Below are 15,032 nucleotides of genomic sequence, written 5' to 3' on the forward strand. Positions count from 1 at the left end.
TTTTTTTTTAATTCTGGAGTTGTTTATTGAATTTGTATTAAAAACCAAATATTCAATCAAAATGATTGGATTGAAAAAACTGAATAAAATAAAACTGAATAAAATAAAACTGAATAAAATGAAACCGAATAACAAGATATTGGCAAAACTAGATTTGCATTTTGCAACGCTACACATAAGCAGAGCAACACAATCCGAATTATGTGTTGTTTCACAAATGATTTGTCAAGCTCTACTTGATAACAGTAAAAAAGGGGACAATAAAACAATTGAACGAAATAACAATTTCTCGATGCCAAACAGACCAGTGCGTCAACGCACAGAGAATGGGGTAGAAAATTGGGCGAGTGTAACGAATGGCTAATATAGTAATAAAAAGCTTAATAACTGTATATGCATAAGTTATTCGGGTTAAAAAAACAAAAACAAGATCCAATGTTTAGTAGCGCAGTAGGTTTACCACCATCTTTCAGCCTCTCGACGTCTGCTTGGATTGACAATCCGGCGGACAACTCGCGGATTGGCGACACGGCGTCGGTTACGGAAGGCAGCTGGAATAGGCAAGGGCCCGTCCAATTCAAAAACGTCGTTGAAGTCAACATCGATAGGAGAGAACTGTTCGGGAGCTGCTGGTCTGGCTTCAACAGCCGGATTGGGAAATTCAACGATCCTGGCACGGGGTGACGCGTTGAATTTTTCGGGATTCGGGAGTTTTTCGGAGATGATACTGAGCAACGATTCATCAGGAGCGGATGGAAATTCAGTGGTGGCAACCAGCCGTTCCGGAGTAGCAACCAAACGTTCCGGAGTGGGGAGGGATTCAGCCGGAAGGAAAGGTTCGATGGATCGAGCTTTGGACGGAGCCGGAGGACCGGTTTTATATTGAGCGGAATATTTGGCAGGAAGTTCAATGGCCCTGGCTGGGGGTGGTGAAGGGTTAGGACGAGTATAAACCGCTTTTACTTCTCGGTTTACTTTATTGACCTCCTCCACTTTTTTGCTGTTTGTTTTAGCGACTTCTTGTTTGTTGGTTTTGGGTGATTCCTTCGGCTCGGTTTTGATTGTCTGTCGGTTAATTTTGACACCTTGACTGGCCCTCAGAGCGGGATTGATGGACGCAATTGGCGTTCTCTTCTCTTTGACCACCGGGGTGAAATCCGGGAACCTGGCCTCACCTTCGTAACTGACTTTCATGATGTTGCCAGTCTCCGGAGACGATCTGTAATTGACAAGTTGAGTGCGGCCATCAGGTAAACTTACTCGGTAGGATCCGGTCACCACATCGCCGTCGCGTTTCTCTTGTTGCTCAAAATCATTGAACGAGTCTTGATCCTTGATGACGTAACCATAGGAATAGGATCGGGCGCTCTTCGGTCCTACAATCGATCTGGTTACTGGGCTCTGTGATCACAAAATGGATTAGAATTAAATTGTGATTAAATCTCGATGAGTGTTTATATACTTACAGTCGATCTCTTGGGCTCTTCTCGTTTGATCTCTACTCGTTTGACCTCTTCTTTCTGCTCAACTTTCACCACGGATGGTCGGGCCTGACGTTTGATCACTGGCTTGACGACCTCCTCTCTGACTTCTTCTTCTTCTTTGACCTCCTGGAATTTCCTGGATGGAGTAATGACAACCGGAGGAGAAGCCGGAGATTCTCTTTTAATGGTCGAGTACGGCCTGGCGATGGGAATCTTGTATTCCGGATGGTATATCCTGATGGAAGGATAAGTGTTAGGACGCTGCTGGGATCGCTGGGTGTCGCCTGCGACGGATGCGATGGCCAGGAGGACGACAACAAATGCCGAGATCTATGCACCAAAATGGAGGAAAATGTAATTGTAAATCCATTGCAATCTTTTATTTTTTTTTGTGAAGGATGATTAAACCAATAAATGGGAACTACCTTCATTCTGGATGTGTTGGGTTAAGAAAGTCTGAAACTATTGTGACGATTGAACCGTGTCCACTGCGTCGCCTTATATATGCCTGGGTGATGGGCCAATCCGGAATTGGGCGTTCCTAAGAGCACTTTATCCAAGTTATAACACGTGCTACAGGATAGAGCCTCTTGGTGAACTGGAATCGGGAGAGAAGGTAGGAAAAAAAAACGACATGGATGTTTAACAACTAAATAAGAAAAAACAAAAACTGGTTTTAATTATTTTCTCGTGTTTTTTTTTTTTCAATTCCGTCTAGTCGTCGTTCTTATCGCATTAAAGATTGGCCGGTGAAATGAGGAAGAATGACACTCTCCTCTCGGTCAGTAGCGTCCAATAAGAGTAGCGCATCACAGGTTGACTCCCTTTCACCTCGTGATGGAGTCTCTTCCGCGCTGCTCCTCTTCCACAGATAATCGAGAAGCGGTTTGGTATAGATAGTCGTTGGTTGGGATTCCGCGTTGCCCGTTTTTTTTGTTTCTTTCTAGGAGAAAGTGGGGAGAGAGAAAATGAACGTGGGGATCAGAAAAACAAATAATCTAAGGAGAAAATGAACTAAATCCGTCGCTGCTGTAGACGACAGGTTTTTTGGTTCTTTCTTATGTTAAGAAAAAGAAGTTATTTACCATATTATATCTATGTCATCTTCGCCTCTGGACGCGATAGGCCGGTTTGAAAGCTGCTGACTTTTGATCTGAAATCAAAAACCGAGATTTTTTTATTAAATTCAAAAGTGATCAACGAGTTGTTACTTCTGGTATTTCTTATCCGTGTGCGTTCGAAATCAAACGATTTTCACTTATAAAGACGGGACTGGATCGGCACGATCAATAACTTGCCTTGCATCCCAATAAATCATAACCACCAGGAATTTTCTTGGACATGTGTCTTGGCTTGTCAGCGCGGTGTCCCACATCCATTATTTCAATGGGAAATGAGGGTTGACTGATGGATAACAAATTCTACAGAGATGTATGGGAAAAAAATAAAACAGTTCCATTCAAACTGTCAAATGATTGTGTAATAAAACAGTCCCTATATGGTCCCGTATGGTCCCTATTTATATGTATCTTACTGGGCGATTATACCAAACACGTTGAAGCCGATTTGTCCTTTTTCTCAGTCGACTTTATGGTCTTTTTACGCCCGCACGATTCATGACTATCCAATGACCGCCGTCTCGGAAAGTGAAAACAAATTTATGCCAATATAATGAATTCCGAATCGAGCGAACGCCGCTGAATTCAATATGAATAATGTATATATAAATCTGTGAGCAGTATAAAATCCCTTATTTGGTTGCATTATTCCTATATATATTTTCTGGGAAAGTTGATATTCATCATAATTCCGTATAATAGTAACTGACTTTAGATTTCGTTATAGATGAGTGAGATTGAAGCCATTATATACAAAAAGGGGGTCTACATCTCATTTAATATCTTTACAACTTGTGTGTCCGGCGAATGGCAGTTTTAGGGCAACGTCCTCGGGTGTGCGTCTTCCGCGACTTTCTATTGCAACATTAAAAAGATTTGGCTTTCTTTTTCTGTCGCTATAATACTAGATTATATTCTTATTAGTTATGTTATGTCTCATCTTGTGCGGACGTTGATGAATGTCAACATCAGAAACAACTTCGATTGCGCGTTTTCTTTCAAATATGTATACAGTATAAGATGTCATAATGTGATAAGAGTCTTTAGACATTCGACCGACTGAACGTTCACCCTCTATATGTGATGTCCTCATTTCCTTGTGCTCCGGTGACATAAAGGTGAAATAAAAACACGCCCCGTTGATCCGACGACGACGACAAAACGGTTTCTGGTTTTTCTTTTTTCATTAAACTATTTTAGAAACGTCAAGATTTTTCATAATTCCTAGTATAACTGCAAATGAATCGAATAACGTGAGTGAAAACCCCGAATAGTTTTGGCGCGATAGTCGAATGACCCAATAAGCTCCAAATGGTGAAATCGAAGAGGTCATTCGGATGAGTCAGCTAGCTCGGGTTATAATGAAGCCACTAAAGTGTATCATTTAAGGGAATGTTATCTCCCGGGTTTATATAGTGGCAAAACCTGAATTGACTCTAGAACAGCAAAACAACATCTTCTCTTTCTATATACAGTGAAAGCGCTCCTCTTCCATGTACCTCATTTCACGCTTTAAAATTCACCGTGTAAAGGCGGTTCGTTTTGACGGTAGATGTTATTCATTGCGGTTTGTTGTTTATTGCCAGACGCGGAGAATTATTAGGCATTCCATATCAAGGTCAAGATCATTCCCTCCTCTTTTTACGTTACAGACGTATCATTGTCATTCTTATGTAACAATAGGCACGAGTTTTCACTTTCCAAAAAGGCCCAGCAGCCACAGCCCCTCCAAGCTTTTGAGTTTTTCCAGAGAAATCGAAAGGCTTTTGAAATATTATCCATTGTGTATAGACCTAATATAAAATCGTGACTGTTTCTTTTTCCTTTCAATTATACTATGGGTCTTTTAATTGAAATGCTGAGCTCCTCCCAAAGTCCCCCTCCCCATCCATCTTCCAAGGTCGACTCTAATAATTTCTGTCTCGTTAGAAGCATCCGTCATTCACCTGCTGCTCTCTGACTGGGGCAACTCAATTTCAGCGTGACAGGATTGACCCAATTCATTGCGGTGACCATCCCTCACATTTTAGTTTTGATTACGGCGGAATTTCTGTCGTCGAGTTCGTTGATTTGTAAAAAAGAAGAAACCGGTCGCCGATTTGAGGTTTCCTTGTGAGCTGCACAATCAATAATAATCTCCGAATAAAAGAAAACTTTTTGGAAAATAAGAGAGTGTACATAATATCTATGGTGTACGTAGAGAGCGCTAGAGAGAATATGTAAGAAGAAGGAAGGTGTGCAGTAATGTGCACGCAGATGCCACCTATTGCCGGAACCCACCAAACCGCTTGTTAATTACTGATTTGCAGCTTGCGGCCGTCACGATCCGGTGAAAGAATGGAATTCCACGACTCTCTGCTCGCGATATCTTATTATTATTTACCAGCATGTACGTCGTTTCTTTCAAATGAGACGAGACTAAATAATCTCCGGTATTTATTCTACAAAGTTCGAAGTTTGTCGTCAAAAAAATTGACCCGTTTTGTTCAAATAGGAGGAGAAAGAGAGTCGCCTCTCTCTACAATAACAAGTCAAAGAAAAAACGGATTGGTGTTAGTGGTTTTAAGTGCATTTGACTCGCTGGCAACTGGTGAAACTGCTCTCAAGGAAAGAGAAAGAGAGAGAGCGTTGGTCGGAGAAAGCGCAGAGCCTTTCTTTTGTTTGCCTTTTGGTAGAAAAAAAAAGTCACATGCCATCTGCAGAGTACAACATCTCTCTGAAAATTCCATCAACTGGAAAATGGAACTCAAATGATACCGAGGGGACAGCGTTTTTTCCTCAAAACTTTCATTTTAATGTTTTCAAACCTTATTTTTGTTATAAAAATAATCCCATGATTCAATATGAAAATAAGCCGATTTGATGACTCGAGTCTTTTTTTTTTAAACAACCTCAATCCACATTTAACCTGTCGGATGTAGAAGATGCGGTTGCAGTCAGACAGGTGTACGATGACACAGGTGAAAACGACTCATGGGCACTCATCCCTCTTGGCTTGTTTCTTATTTTCTTATCACTTTTTCTCTCTTTTCCCCCCACATCACTGGGGGCTTTTTGTTATTTGTGGGAAAAGCATTTTCACTTTTTACGGGATTGAACACTGTGTGTGTGTGTGTGTATATTGTGAGTCGACTTTTGTGGCGTGTGTTTATGTTGCGGGCGTTATTCTTAGTCTTCTTCTACGTCGTAGTAGAAAAGAGCCGAGCGGAGAAAGTCAGCCGAGATAGTATAGCCGAGTGGTCCTGCATGAGCGTCCGGCAATTAATGAGTCGCGTCGTAAACCGGTCGAGGTGAAAGTGAACAATGGAATATCTACATCCCTCCCTAATACTGCTGGCCGCTGCCCCTTTGCGTGTATGTTTCTTTCGCCCCGCTGCTGCCGACGTATAGTACGCTAGCTGTACCAGCAGCTGCTGTCAAAAGTGTGTAGCTGGGCACAGCAGCGGCTCTATATAAGAGCTAGTCCTCCCTGCAGAGCTCATTCATCGCTTATTTGCCGACAACCAACCCTCCCGAAAGGAAGTTTTTATCCCAATTCCACACAATGAAGGTAAAAACTCAATTCTTTTTTAAAAAGAAAAGAAAAGTGACACAAGAATTGAATTATTTTTGTGAAGGTGATGATCATTTGCACAGTTGGATGTTTGATGATGTTGACCGTGGCTTCGATGCCGGTGGCTCAAAAATCGTCGCTCGATCACCTGATCATCCCTTACGAGGATTCTCCAGTCGACTATGGCGTCTTCGTTTCGGATCAAGGATCCCAATTCAAGGACGAACCGACAGTAAGTCAATCAAATTGCTATTTCCTGGTTAATATTTTGACGATGACGTGATTGTCGTACAAACTACTCATTATATATCTACTCCCGCGAAAAGGTCATCACCACCTACAACGTCGGCACGTTCAGGCAAGGTGATTTCCTCACGGTGCCACTTGGAGCTTCGTACACGGTCGGCGGACCCGATCACCAGAATCGTTTGAAAAAAGGCATCGTCACCGGAACAAAGCGCTTCTCTCTGACCAATACCGCCGGATATCGACCCGGAATTGTCTTGTAATCTCTCTCTTGATGAAAACAAAAAGCTAAAGGAAAGATCCTTACGAACCTATCGGATTTCTAAACCCTGAATGTTTTTTTTTTGTATAGAGCTCATGTGTGTGTGTGCCCGAGTGTGTGTGTGTATTTCCATTGTCTCAATCACGAAATCCCTCCTGTCAATGTCTTTTTTTTCCCCGCTCAGGTAAGCGATAAGGACATTGATTATTTCCATTGTAAAACTGCACGAGCTCATTTGAACCTGCGATGTTGTCACAAATAAAAAGCAACTGAATTTCTTTTAATTATACGCGTACATTCAATTGCCTTCGTTCTCTGAATGAAATAATTAGACACACCTGTATAATTAAAAGTAAACTTGAATCGCACGCAGAGGTTAGCTCTAACAATTATCCAAATTACATTATAATTGAATAACGTATTTAGACATTTGTTGCATCGAGAACATTTTCTGTGCTGCTGTTGTTGTCTGCGGTGTGCAGATATCCGGTCAGATAATCCCGGGAGGTTCGTCTGAATGCCAAACACATCCTGTGTGAGTGGGTGTGTTTATTTCTTCATTCCACCGCACAACATACACACATGCAACGCCGAAAATTCGTGATTAAATGAGATGGCACAGATGGCACTAAATTTCTAAAGAAAAACCAAGGCTGTACTATACCAGTACATTATCAAGACACTTGCTCACGCGCCAGTCCCCCCCGACGATCAATAAATATAATGCGCGGTTGTGTATGTAGCCCCTGTGCACGGTCGCGCAACCAAACGCGCAGGTTTTTCCATCGCCCAGGCCGGCCAAATGAACGCAGTTTCAGTCACTCTCGAAACAGCTGTTCCGCATGGTCTGCGTCTATTGTACACAGCACACACTCTGCTCTGTTTTGCTGTGTCCACTTTCTGTGGATCGATTTCTACACATCTAGCGTGAAACAGTGGCCAGCAGAAAGCTCCCACAAGGTAAGAACAAACCTGGGTTTTGTTTTCTGTTTAACAACTAGGTTGAACAGCAACAGGAGATCTCTGACGTTTCGTTTCAAAAAAGTTATTGCATCATTTACCTTGGATAGTTTTTAAAAAAAACCTGCAGGACGTTTGTTAATGGAACTTGACAGGACAAGGAAAGAAACCTTAGAGCAGTCCCCGAGTTGCTGGTATTTTAGTGACATTTTCTTTGTAACTTTTCTCCCCTCTCGGTCGTCAGCCTTCTGTGACGATGAGCAAGTCGAACGAGCAATTATATACGTCCGTCGTGCTGATGCGAGCATCAAAAGGCATGAGAAACGTCATGGTCGTCTATATGTGAAAGCTACTGACGAGTGTTAACGTCCTGTATACAGTGGGCTGCGCATGGAGAGTTACGTGTCGGGAACGAAATCGAATCAACATCATCTGTTGAATCTTTCATGACTTTCTATACGTACACCCCTTTCACCAATCTCTAGCCTCGACTACCGATCAGATCTCAACGTTCTGAATGTTAAGACAATCGAGAATCCCATCATGACCACCGACACTCTCTCGTTTTCACTTTAATTTGACGGAGTAGAATAGTATTAGAGCTATGTGGAGTCGACAGATTACTTGAGTGAGTCGCCATGTTTAAGGATACACAGTACAAGGTTTTCAAGTTAATAGTGTTCTAATTATTATTTTAAACATCGCCTTCTTCTATCAGAAATAGTTCAACGCACATTTGATTTTAAGAATTATAGATCCTGTTTAGTTTTCCAATATTTGTTCTGATATCGATCGGAGATTGAATGTTTATGTGTTCGGAAAACTGATTGACTTTCCCTTTGTCTCTGTATCGAAGAAGACACCGATCAACGTTTATTGACATTTTTTTCAGCTATTCACCTGAGTGAAGATAATCAGAACCTCAGGGAGAACTTTTGTGTAGTCGACCTTCAAAGGATTGCATCAAGGGCGATCACCCCAGCTTGTTTATAGACACAACAGAGTTCGTCGTGGTATACTGCCTAGTATAAAAGACAACGAAGTTCATCAGTCAACTAGCTAACACAGCGGGACTAAGTTGTCTTATATTGTTCCACTCGATCGCAAAAGTTCTTCTTAGTGTCAGTTGACTGGCTTTACACACAGCTCTGTACCTTGTACTGGCTTTTATCATGGCCAATTTGACGTGCGTGCCCTTTTCCTTTTCAGTCCAAATGAAATTGTTGGTCTTTATGACCCCCCTGATTTTATTTATTACCTTGCACACACGGTTATTACGGTACTAACAGGATTGACCTTTTATTTTGTTTGTTTGCTTTTTTCAAAAGAGAGAATCAGCCGCCGTTGGAGGCGAACAACATATCAGCTGTCAGCGCTTCGGAACTTAATAACCCCATCGACGACACTACGAAAACGGAAGAAATGGGCGGACTGCGCAACCGATTAATGTGCCGATTTGTCAGTTCGACATGTTTCCAGATGAACCGACGCAAGACCCTGGGCGAGGATCTCATGGAAACTCCTCTGCGACGATGTCTCTCCACTCTCGACATCACAATGCTCGGTAATTACGCATTCTAGTCGTATTCTAAGGATGTACATATTTGATGTTGAACGAGGACGAGGTGCCGGTGTGGCGGCAGGTCCTTTATGGTCAAAAAATTTTCTTTTTGCACTTTGCATCAAGTGTTAAGTTCAAATATTTTAGAATGTGATGGTTTACCAACAGACAAACTTTTGAGGTAAAAAACAAAAACATGCCTGATCTGCAGTCGTTCGACAAATGAGATTTTTAGTGAACCCTTACTGAGAAAAAACAAAATGGAGAGAGAAAACAGTTGCAGTCAACCGCATAGCTCAGGAATAAATATACTCCGTGACCAGCCTACGCGCGTAACGATTTCTAATCAACCCCACCAAAAATTGTCCAAAAAGAAGAATAGAGATCAATTTTGGGTCCTACCTTTATGCCTGGGAAATACAGCCAGGCATCTACAGTTGCTCCATCCATCCGCTGAAGAGTTGAATTACACCAGGCTACTGGATAGGGTAAAAAGGGTGTCCTCGTGAATACACCCACATTCACATGGGCGTACACGCGGGCATTTAAGGAAAGAGGAAAAAGAGAGATCCATAAGCCGATTGCATTCCAATGCAATGGGATGCTTTTTATCTAAAAAAAAAATAGAAAATGGGTTACGAAAGGATACTAACAGAAACAACCAGTCAGGAAAAATTGAAAATGTGACATTGGTTAAACCCCAATTTTTAATAAATGGGAGAATTTAAGGATTACATGTAGTACACTGCATTGATGAAGGTAATGCAGCATTAAAATATCTAGTAGGTCCCAGCTCCCAGGTCAATAAAAGTAAAGGACGAAATCATTACCCAAGCGATGATTATGAGATTGTTGCTGCTGATGACAGAAGAAACTGAAGAAAAACTTGCATGTTGTGTAGTTATGATGGCTGGCTCTTGCCCTGCTCTTGCCTCAAATCTGCAAAGAAGAAAAGGGTTACATATAGCACAAACAAACTGCCATGCATCGACAAGGGAATTGCATGATGAATGCTAGTCAGGACTCAGGAACTAACACTTCAGTTTAACTCTTCTATAGCTTCCAAAATCATTCTATTCTATTTGTATTCTTAGTTTTATTTACCGGCTAAACACCATGAAGATTATCAAAAACAAAAAAATCTATGACAATGTAAATCTTGATCTCTCTGACAAAAGCAGACTGCAGACCATATACTTATCCAATTTTCTTCTAAAGTTCTAATCAGCATGCCTTACTCGATATAAATGCAATTTGCAATTCTAATTTAATAATTTGTACCTCTGAAGGTTTAAACAGTTAAAATGTTTCTGTTTTATCAAATTCGCATGAAGACAATCATTGGTTCTTTTTTCCTCACCCGTCCCCTTTTTTATTTTTAGCCGCCATCATGGATTTTTATTGCGCGGGTTTTTTAAAAAGAACTTGAGTTTAAGGGCGGGAGAGATAATGGGTTGGTTTATTTGGTTTATTCGTTCTCTTCCTTTCGCAAAAAGGTTTACAAAACCTTTTTTGCATATTTCTACAAAAAGGAAAAAAGGACGAGAGTATAATAAATCATTTTCAATGTTATAATAATTTATCTGAATTCAATTAGGAATTGGGCATATGGTGGGTGCCGGTATTTACGTCTTGACCGGAACCGTAGCTCACAATATGGCAGGTCCTGCCATCGTTTTGAGTTTCCTGATCGCTGGATTAGCATCCGTTCTGGCGGCATTATGTTACGCAGAGTTCGGAAGTCGAGTACCAAAGGCCGGATCCGCTTACGTCTACACTTACGTAACTATAGGAGAATTCTGGGCTTTCGTCATCGGCTGGAATATACTTCTCGAACACATGATAGGTAATATTACAAGGAACTTTGTGTCTGTGTCCTCTGTAACACCTGTTATTATTTACTCAGGTGCGGCGTCAGTAGCCAGAGCTTGGAGCGGTTACGTCGATGCTTTGACTGGCGGAGTTATAGCAAACGCTACAGCCGGAACTTTTGGTGAAATGCACAGTGGGATGCTGGCCAAGACTCCCGATTTCTTGGCCTTTGCCGTTTGCCTGGCCTATTGTGGTCTCTCCACATTGGGCGTTAAAGGATCATCCTACTTTAACAGTTTCTTCACCATGGTCTGTTAGTCCTCCTCATTTATAAGTAACTTAAAAGCTATTATTAAATGTCTAACTATAATTAACAGGTGAATATCGGCGTGATTGTCTTTGTGAGTGGATTCGGATTCTACTGGGCCGATTACCGCAACTGGACCGACTACGGAGGATTCGCACCGTTTGGCTTCTCCGGAATCTTGAGCGGAGCGGCCACTTGTTTCTACGCTTACGTCGGCTTCGACAGTATCGCCACATCGGGAGAAGAGGCCCGTGATCCAACTTTCTCCATCCCGGTGGCAACTTTCGTTTCGATGAGCGTCGTTTCCCTGGGTTACATTTGCGTTTCGGCCGCTCTCACCCTAATGGTGCCCTATACCCTCATCAACCCGACGGCGGCGTTGCCGGACGCTTTCGCCTCTCACGGCATCACCTGGGCGCGGATCGTCATCAGCGTCGGGGCATTGGCCGGAATGACGACTTCACTATTTGGCTCGCTCTTTTCTCTTCCACGCGGAGTGTACGCCATGGCACAAGACGGTCTTCTCTTTAAAGTCTTCGCTCGAGTCAACGAGAAGACCCAGGTCCCGTTGATAACCATCGGCGTCTGCGGACTCTTTAGCGCTTTTGTAGCTCTCTTTTTCGATATTGAAAAACTGGTCGAATTCATGTCCATTGGCACTTTGATGGCCTACACCATCGTCTCGGCAGCTGTCATCATCCTCCGCTATCGTCCAATTGTCGGTAGATCCGACGTGCTTCCCTTAACAGAATCCCCCGTGTCACCTGGAAGCGCCAAGGAATTTGTTAACGTATGAAAATTGAACGAATTTATTAAGTCAAATGAGAATCACCATTTATTTGTGTTGCAGATGCTGAATGAAGCCGGGCGATTGAAACCGAAATTCTATTGGATCGAGCGGCTCGTGGGCAGGTATGAACCAGGTGTTCTTCCAGCTTCTTGCGTCTTTATTTTCACCGTCGCCTGCGCGTGTATTTTCTCCATTCTCCAATGGGGAGGAAATGCCGTCTACCATCCTAATGGTCCGGAATGGTGGCTCATCGTGTTACTAACTTTCCTCGTTGCAGTTTCTCTCATTAGTGAGTTCATCCAAGTTGTATACTAGTAAAACAGAATTTTGTCATTAATATTAATTAATTTTTGTGTCCAATTATTTAGCTATAGCTCTTATTGCTGTTCACAATCAATCGACCGAAGGATTGAGATTCAAAGTCCCTTGGGTTCCCACCATCCCAGCACTTTCTATCGTTGCTAATGTCGCACTTATGGTCAATTTGAATCCAATGACGTGGGTCCGATTTGGCATCTGGATGTCTATAGGTATAAACGGAAAATTATTTTATAAATTATATCAGACATTTAATATTAATCAATCGATATTCAGGTTTTGTTATTTACTTTGCATATGGAATGAGACACAGTAAAGAAAACGCTACAGTAACCTCTTACTCTGGTTTACTGAAATCGAATTCCCGCACAGGAGAGTGGGGTTCTACTCTGACGGCCAAAGATCTCGATCCCGATACACCGTCGTCTCAGACAGAAAATTAAAAAAACAGGCAATTATTTTTAAAAAGCTACTGTTTCTATGTCACGTTTAAATTTTAGATGTATTTAAAAAAAGGAAAAAGAAGTTTGATTTTAACTATTCAGAGCCACCGTTTTCAAATGTATTACAGGCCATATTTAAAAAATAAAGAAAGAGAGAATGGCCGAAATACACATTTATCTGCAACAGCAATCCGTTTTAATCGAGCAAATTTAATTGTAAGTCATGTAGCGAGGTGTTGCGCTGAATTTAGCGTAAGACTTGATGACTTTGTTGACAGCTTCGAGGAAATCTTTTTCAGTGGCCACCTTTCGACGGGCACGAATGGCAAACATGCCGGCTTCTGTACATACCGAACGAATTTCGGCACCTTTTCAAGGGAGGAAATTCATTAGATATGGTCTAGTGTACAGATAGAAAAAATCGTCATTACCAGTGCTGTTGGGACAGAGACGGGCTAACAATTCGAAACGAATGTCCCTTTCGACGCTCATGGAACGAGCGTGAATCTTGAAGATGTGCGATCTGCCTTCCAAATCGGGCAGACCGAATTCAACTTTACGATCTAATCGACCGGGACGCATCAAAGCTGGGTCAAGAGTGTCGGGTCGATTGGTAGCCATCAAGACCTGTAGACAAAGCGAAGCGCTTTTAGTACTAGATGAATAAATAGGTGGCAAATATTTTATTTTACCTTGATGTTTCCACGAGGATCGAAACCGTCAAGTTGATTAATCAACTCCAACATAGTTCTCTGAACTTCGTTGTCTCCACCGGCACCATCGTCGAAACGTGCTCCACCAATAGCATCGATTTCATCAAAGAAAATGAGACAAGCTTTCTTTGTCCTGGCCATTTCAAACAACTCTCTCACCATTCGAGCTCCCTGTGAGAAAATACAAATTAGAATTAGAAAATTTATCTTTTTCCAATAAAAAATCACATTCAATTACCTCTCCGACGTACTTCTGAACAAGTTCAGAACCGATAACTCGAATGAAGCAAGCATCTGTTCGATTGGCTACAGCTCGAGCGCAAAGAGTTTTGCCAGTACCAGGTGGGCCAAAAAGAAGAACTCCCTTAGGTGGCTCAATGCCAAGATTCACAAATCTCTCCGGCTATAAACGAAATAATGCAAAATTGTTATTGCTTGAATGAGAATGCGACTTGGATGTTTACTAAATTACATGAAGTAAAGGCGTTTCCACGACTTCGCGAAGTTTTTCAATTTGTTCTTTGCAGCCACCAACATCACTGTAAGTTACATCTGGCTTTTCTTCTACTTGCATCATTGTGACAGTTGGGTCAATTTTGGGTGGGAGAGGAATGTGGATCTGGTATTTGTTCCGATCTACACCAACACGCATGCCTTCTTCAATGTCAGTAGGAGCCACTGAATCAGCCAGATCTACAACAAACTTGGCAAATTGTTTGACATTGATGATGTATTTAGGATCATCAGAGTCTGCATTGATGATCTTTGTACAACGGGCAACCTACAAAGGAAACATTAAGTTTGTGTTCCTGATGGGCAAATAACAACAAATTCGTAAACTTACTTGCAAGGGTTGTTCATTTGCTAAGTTCTGCTTGTCAGCAGCAAGGTCCCATAATGCTGGGGGTGCTAATCCTGTGTCTGATTCTTTGATGCCAGCAAGTTCATTTACACGTTTAATAATGGACTGAATGTCTTCCTCCACATTTTTTATCGCCTTGGTATATTGTCCTTGACCCTGTAGATTAAGTTGTAGACCATGTAACAAATCACTAGTGAAACGAATTATAAATAGCTACAACTTACATAGGTTTTGAGAATTTCGATGTCTCTTTCGTCGAGAGCTGTAAACCAATGAGAAATTAAGAGTAAGTCTTGAACGAAGAAAAAAAACACCAAGACACAAAACTCTTACCTTTGATATCTTTTTCTTCTTTAACTTCTTCATTTTTAGTTTTACGCATATCTTCTCCTAAATGGTCGGGCATTTTATAATATTGGTGTTGATTCACTGAGGAATAAGAACGTCTCTTCTCTTGTCGGAAAAGGGTGACAAGCCGAAATTTTGGATGAGCATGAGTATAAGAAATAGGAAGCCTCTTCTAGCTAGAATTTGGAAGGTTGATGCGGGAGCAGGCGGGACCGCGGGAGGAGCGGGAAGACTTGAATCCGAAATTCCGAATCG

The 15,032-nt window shown here is 41.8% G+C and overlaps 4 protein-coding genes across 8 annotated transcripts; 2 read left to right on the forward strand and 2 right to left on the reverse strand.

Moving 5' to 3' along the window:
* Positions 1–114: 114 nt before the first annotated feature.
* On the reverse strand, positions 115–10,383 carry LOC124209992 (titin-like). Of its 2 annotated transcripts, none has more exons than XM_046608250.1 (7): positions 10,289–10,383; positions 10,015–10,123; positions 9,587–9,796; positions 2,570–2,637; positions 1,910–2,427; positions 1,467–1,814; positions 115–1,401 (listed from the first exon to the last, which is right to left on the reverse strand). In XM_046608250.1, the coding sequence occupies exons 5-7, from the start codon at positions 1,913–1,915 to the stop codon at positions 457–459; spliced, it is 1,299 nt and encodes a 432-aa protein (XP_046464206.1). In that variant the 5' UTR covers positions 1,916–2,427; positions 2,570–2,637; positions 9,587–9,796; positions 10,015–10,123; positions 10,289–10,383; the 3' UTR covers positions 115–456. The 2 variants fall into 2 exon arrangements, with proteins under 2 accessions (XP_046464206.1, XP_046464205.1); XM_046608249.1 differs by having other exon boundaries at positions 1,910–2,423; positions 10,289–10,358.
* On the forward strand, positions 5,993–6,947 carry LOC124209994. Its single transcript, XM_046608251.1, has 3 exons — positions 5,993–6,152; positions 6,220–6,387; positions 6,482–6,947. The coding sequence occupies exons 1-3, from the start codon at positions 6,147–6,149 to the stop codon at positions 6,662–6,664; spliced, it is 357 nt and encodes a 118-aa protein (XP_046464207.1). The 5' UTR covers positions 5,993–6,146; the 3' UTR covers positions 6,665–6,947.
* LOC124209990 (cationic amino acid transporter 4-like) lies at positions 7,485–13,044 on the forward strand. 4 transcript variants are annotated; one of them, XM_046608247.1, is made up of 8 exons: positions 7,485–7,623; positions 8,952–9,187; positions 10,782–11,030; positions 11,091–11,305; positions 11,374–12,093; positions 12,154–12,382; positions 12,462–12,623; positions 12,688–13,044. In XM_046608247.1, exons 2-8 carry the CDS (start codon positions 9,046–9,048, stop codon positions 12,852–12,854), a joined length of 1,884 nt encoding a protein of 627 aa, XP_046464203.1. In that variant the 5' UTR covers positions 7,485–7,623; positions 8,952–9,045; the 3' UTR covers positions 12,855–13,044. The 4 variants fall into 4 exon arrangements, with proteins under 4 accessions (XP_046464203.1, XP_046464202.1, XP_046464199.1 ...); XM_046608246.1 differs by lacking the exon at positions 7,485–7,623 and adding an exon at positions 8,233–8,251; XM_046608243.1 differs by lacking the exon at positions 7,485–7,623 and adding an exon at positions 8,247–8,293.
* Positions 12,952–14,939, reverse strand: LOC124209991 (26S proteasome regulatory subunit 7). The gene is made up of 8 exons (XM_046608248.1): positions 14,763–14,939; positions 14,654–14,691; positions 14,412–14,585; positions 14,040–14,348; positions 13,806–13,970; positions 13,547–13,738; positions 13,286–13,481; positions 12,952–13,222 (listed from the first exon to the last, which is right to left on the reverse strand). Exons 1-8 carry the CDS (start codon positions 14,833–14,835, stop codon positions 13,065–13,067), a joined length of 1,305 nt encoding a protein of 434 aa, XP_046464204.1. The 5' UTR covers positions 14,836–14,939; the 3' UTR covers positions 12,952–13,064.
* Positions 14,940–15,032: the final 93 nt, after the last annotated feature.

This window comes from Daphnia pulex, chromosome 12 (assembly GCF_021134715.1).
Source record: "Daphnia pulex isolate KAP4 chromosome 12, ASM2113471v1".
Classification (NCBI taxonomy): Eukaryota; Metazoa; Arthropoda; class Branchiopoda; order Diplostraca; family Daphniidae; genus Daphnia; species Daphnia pulex.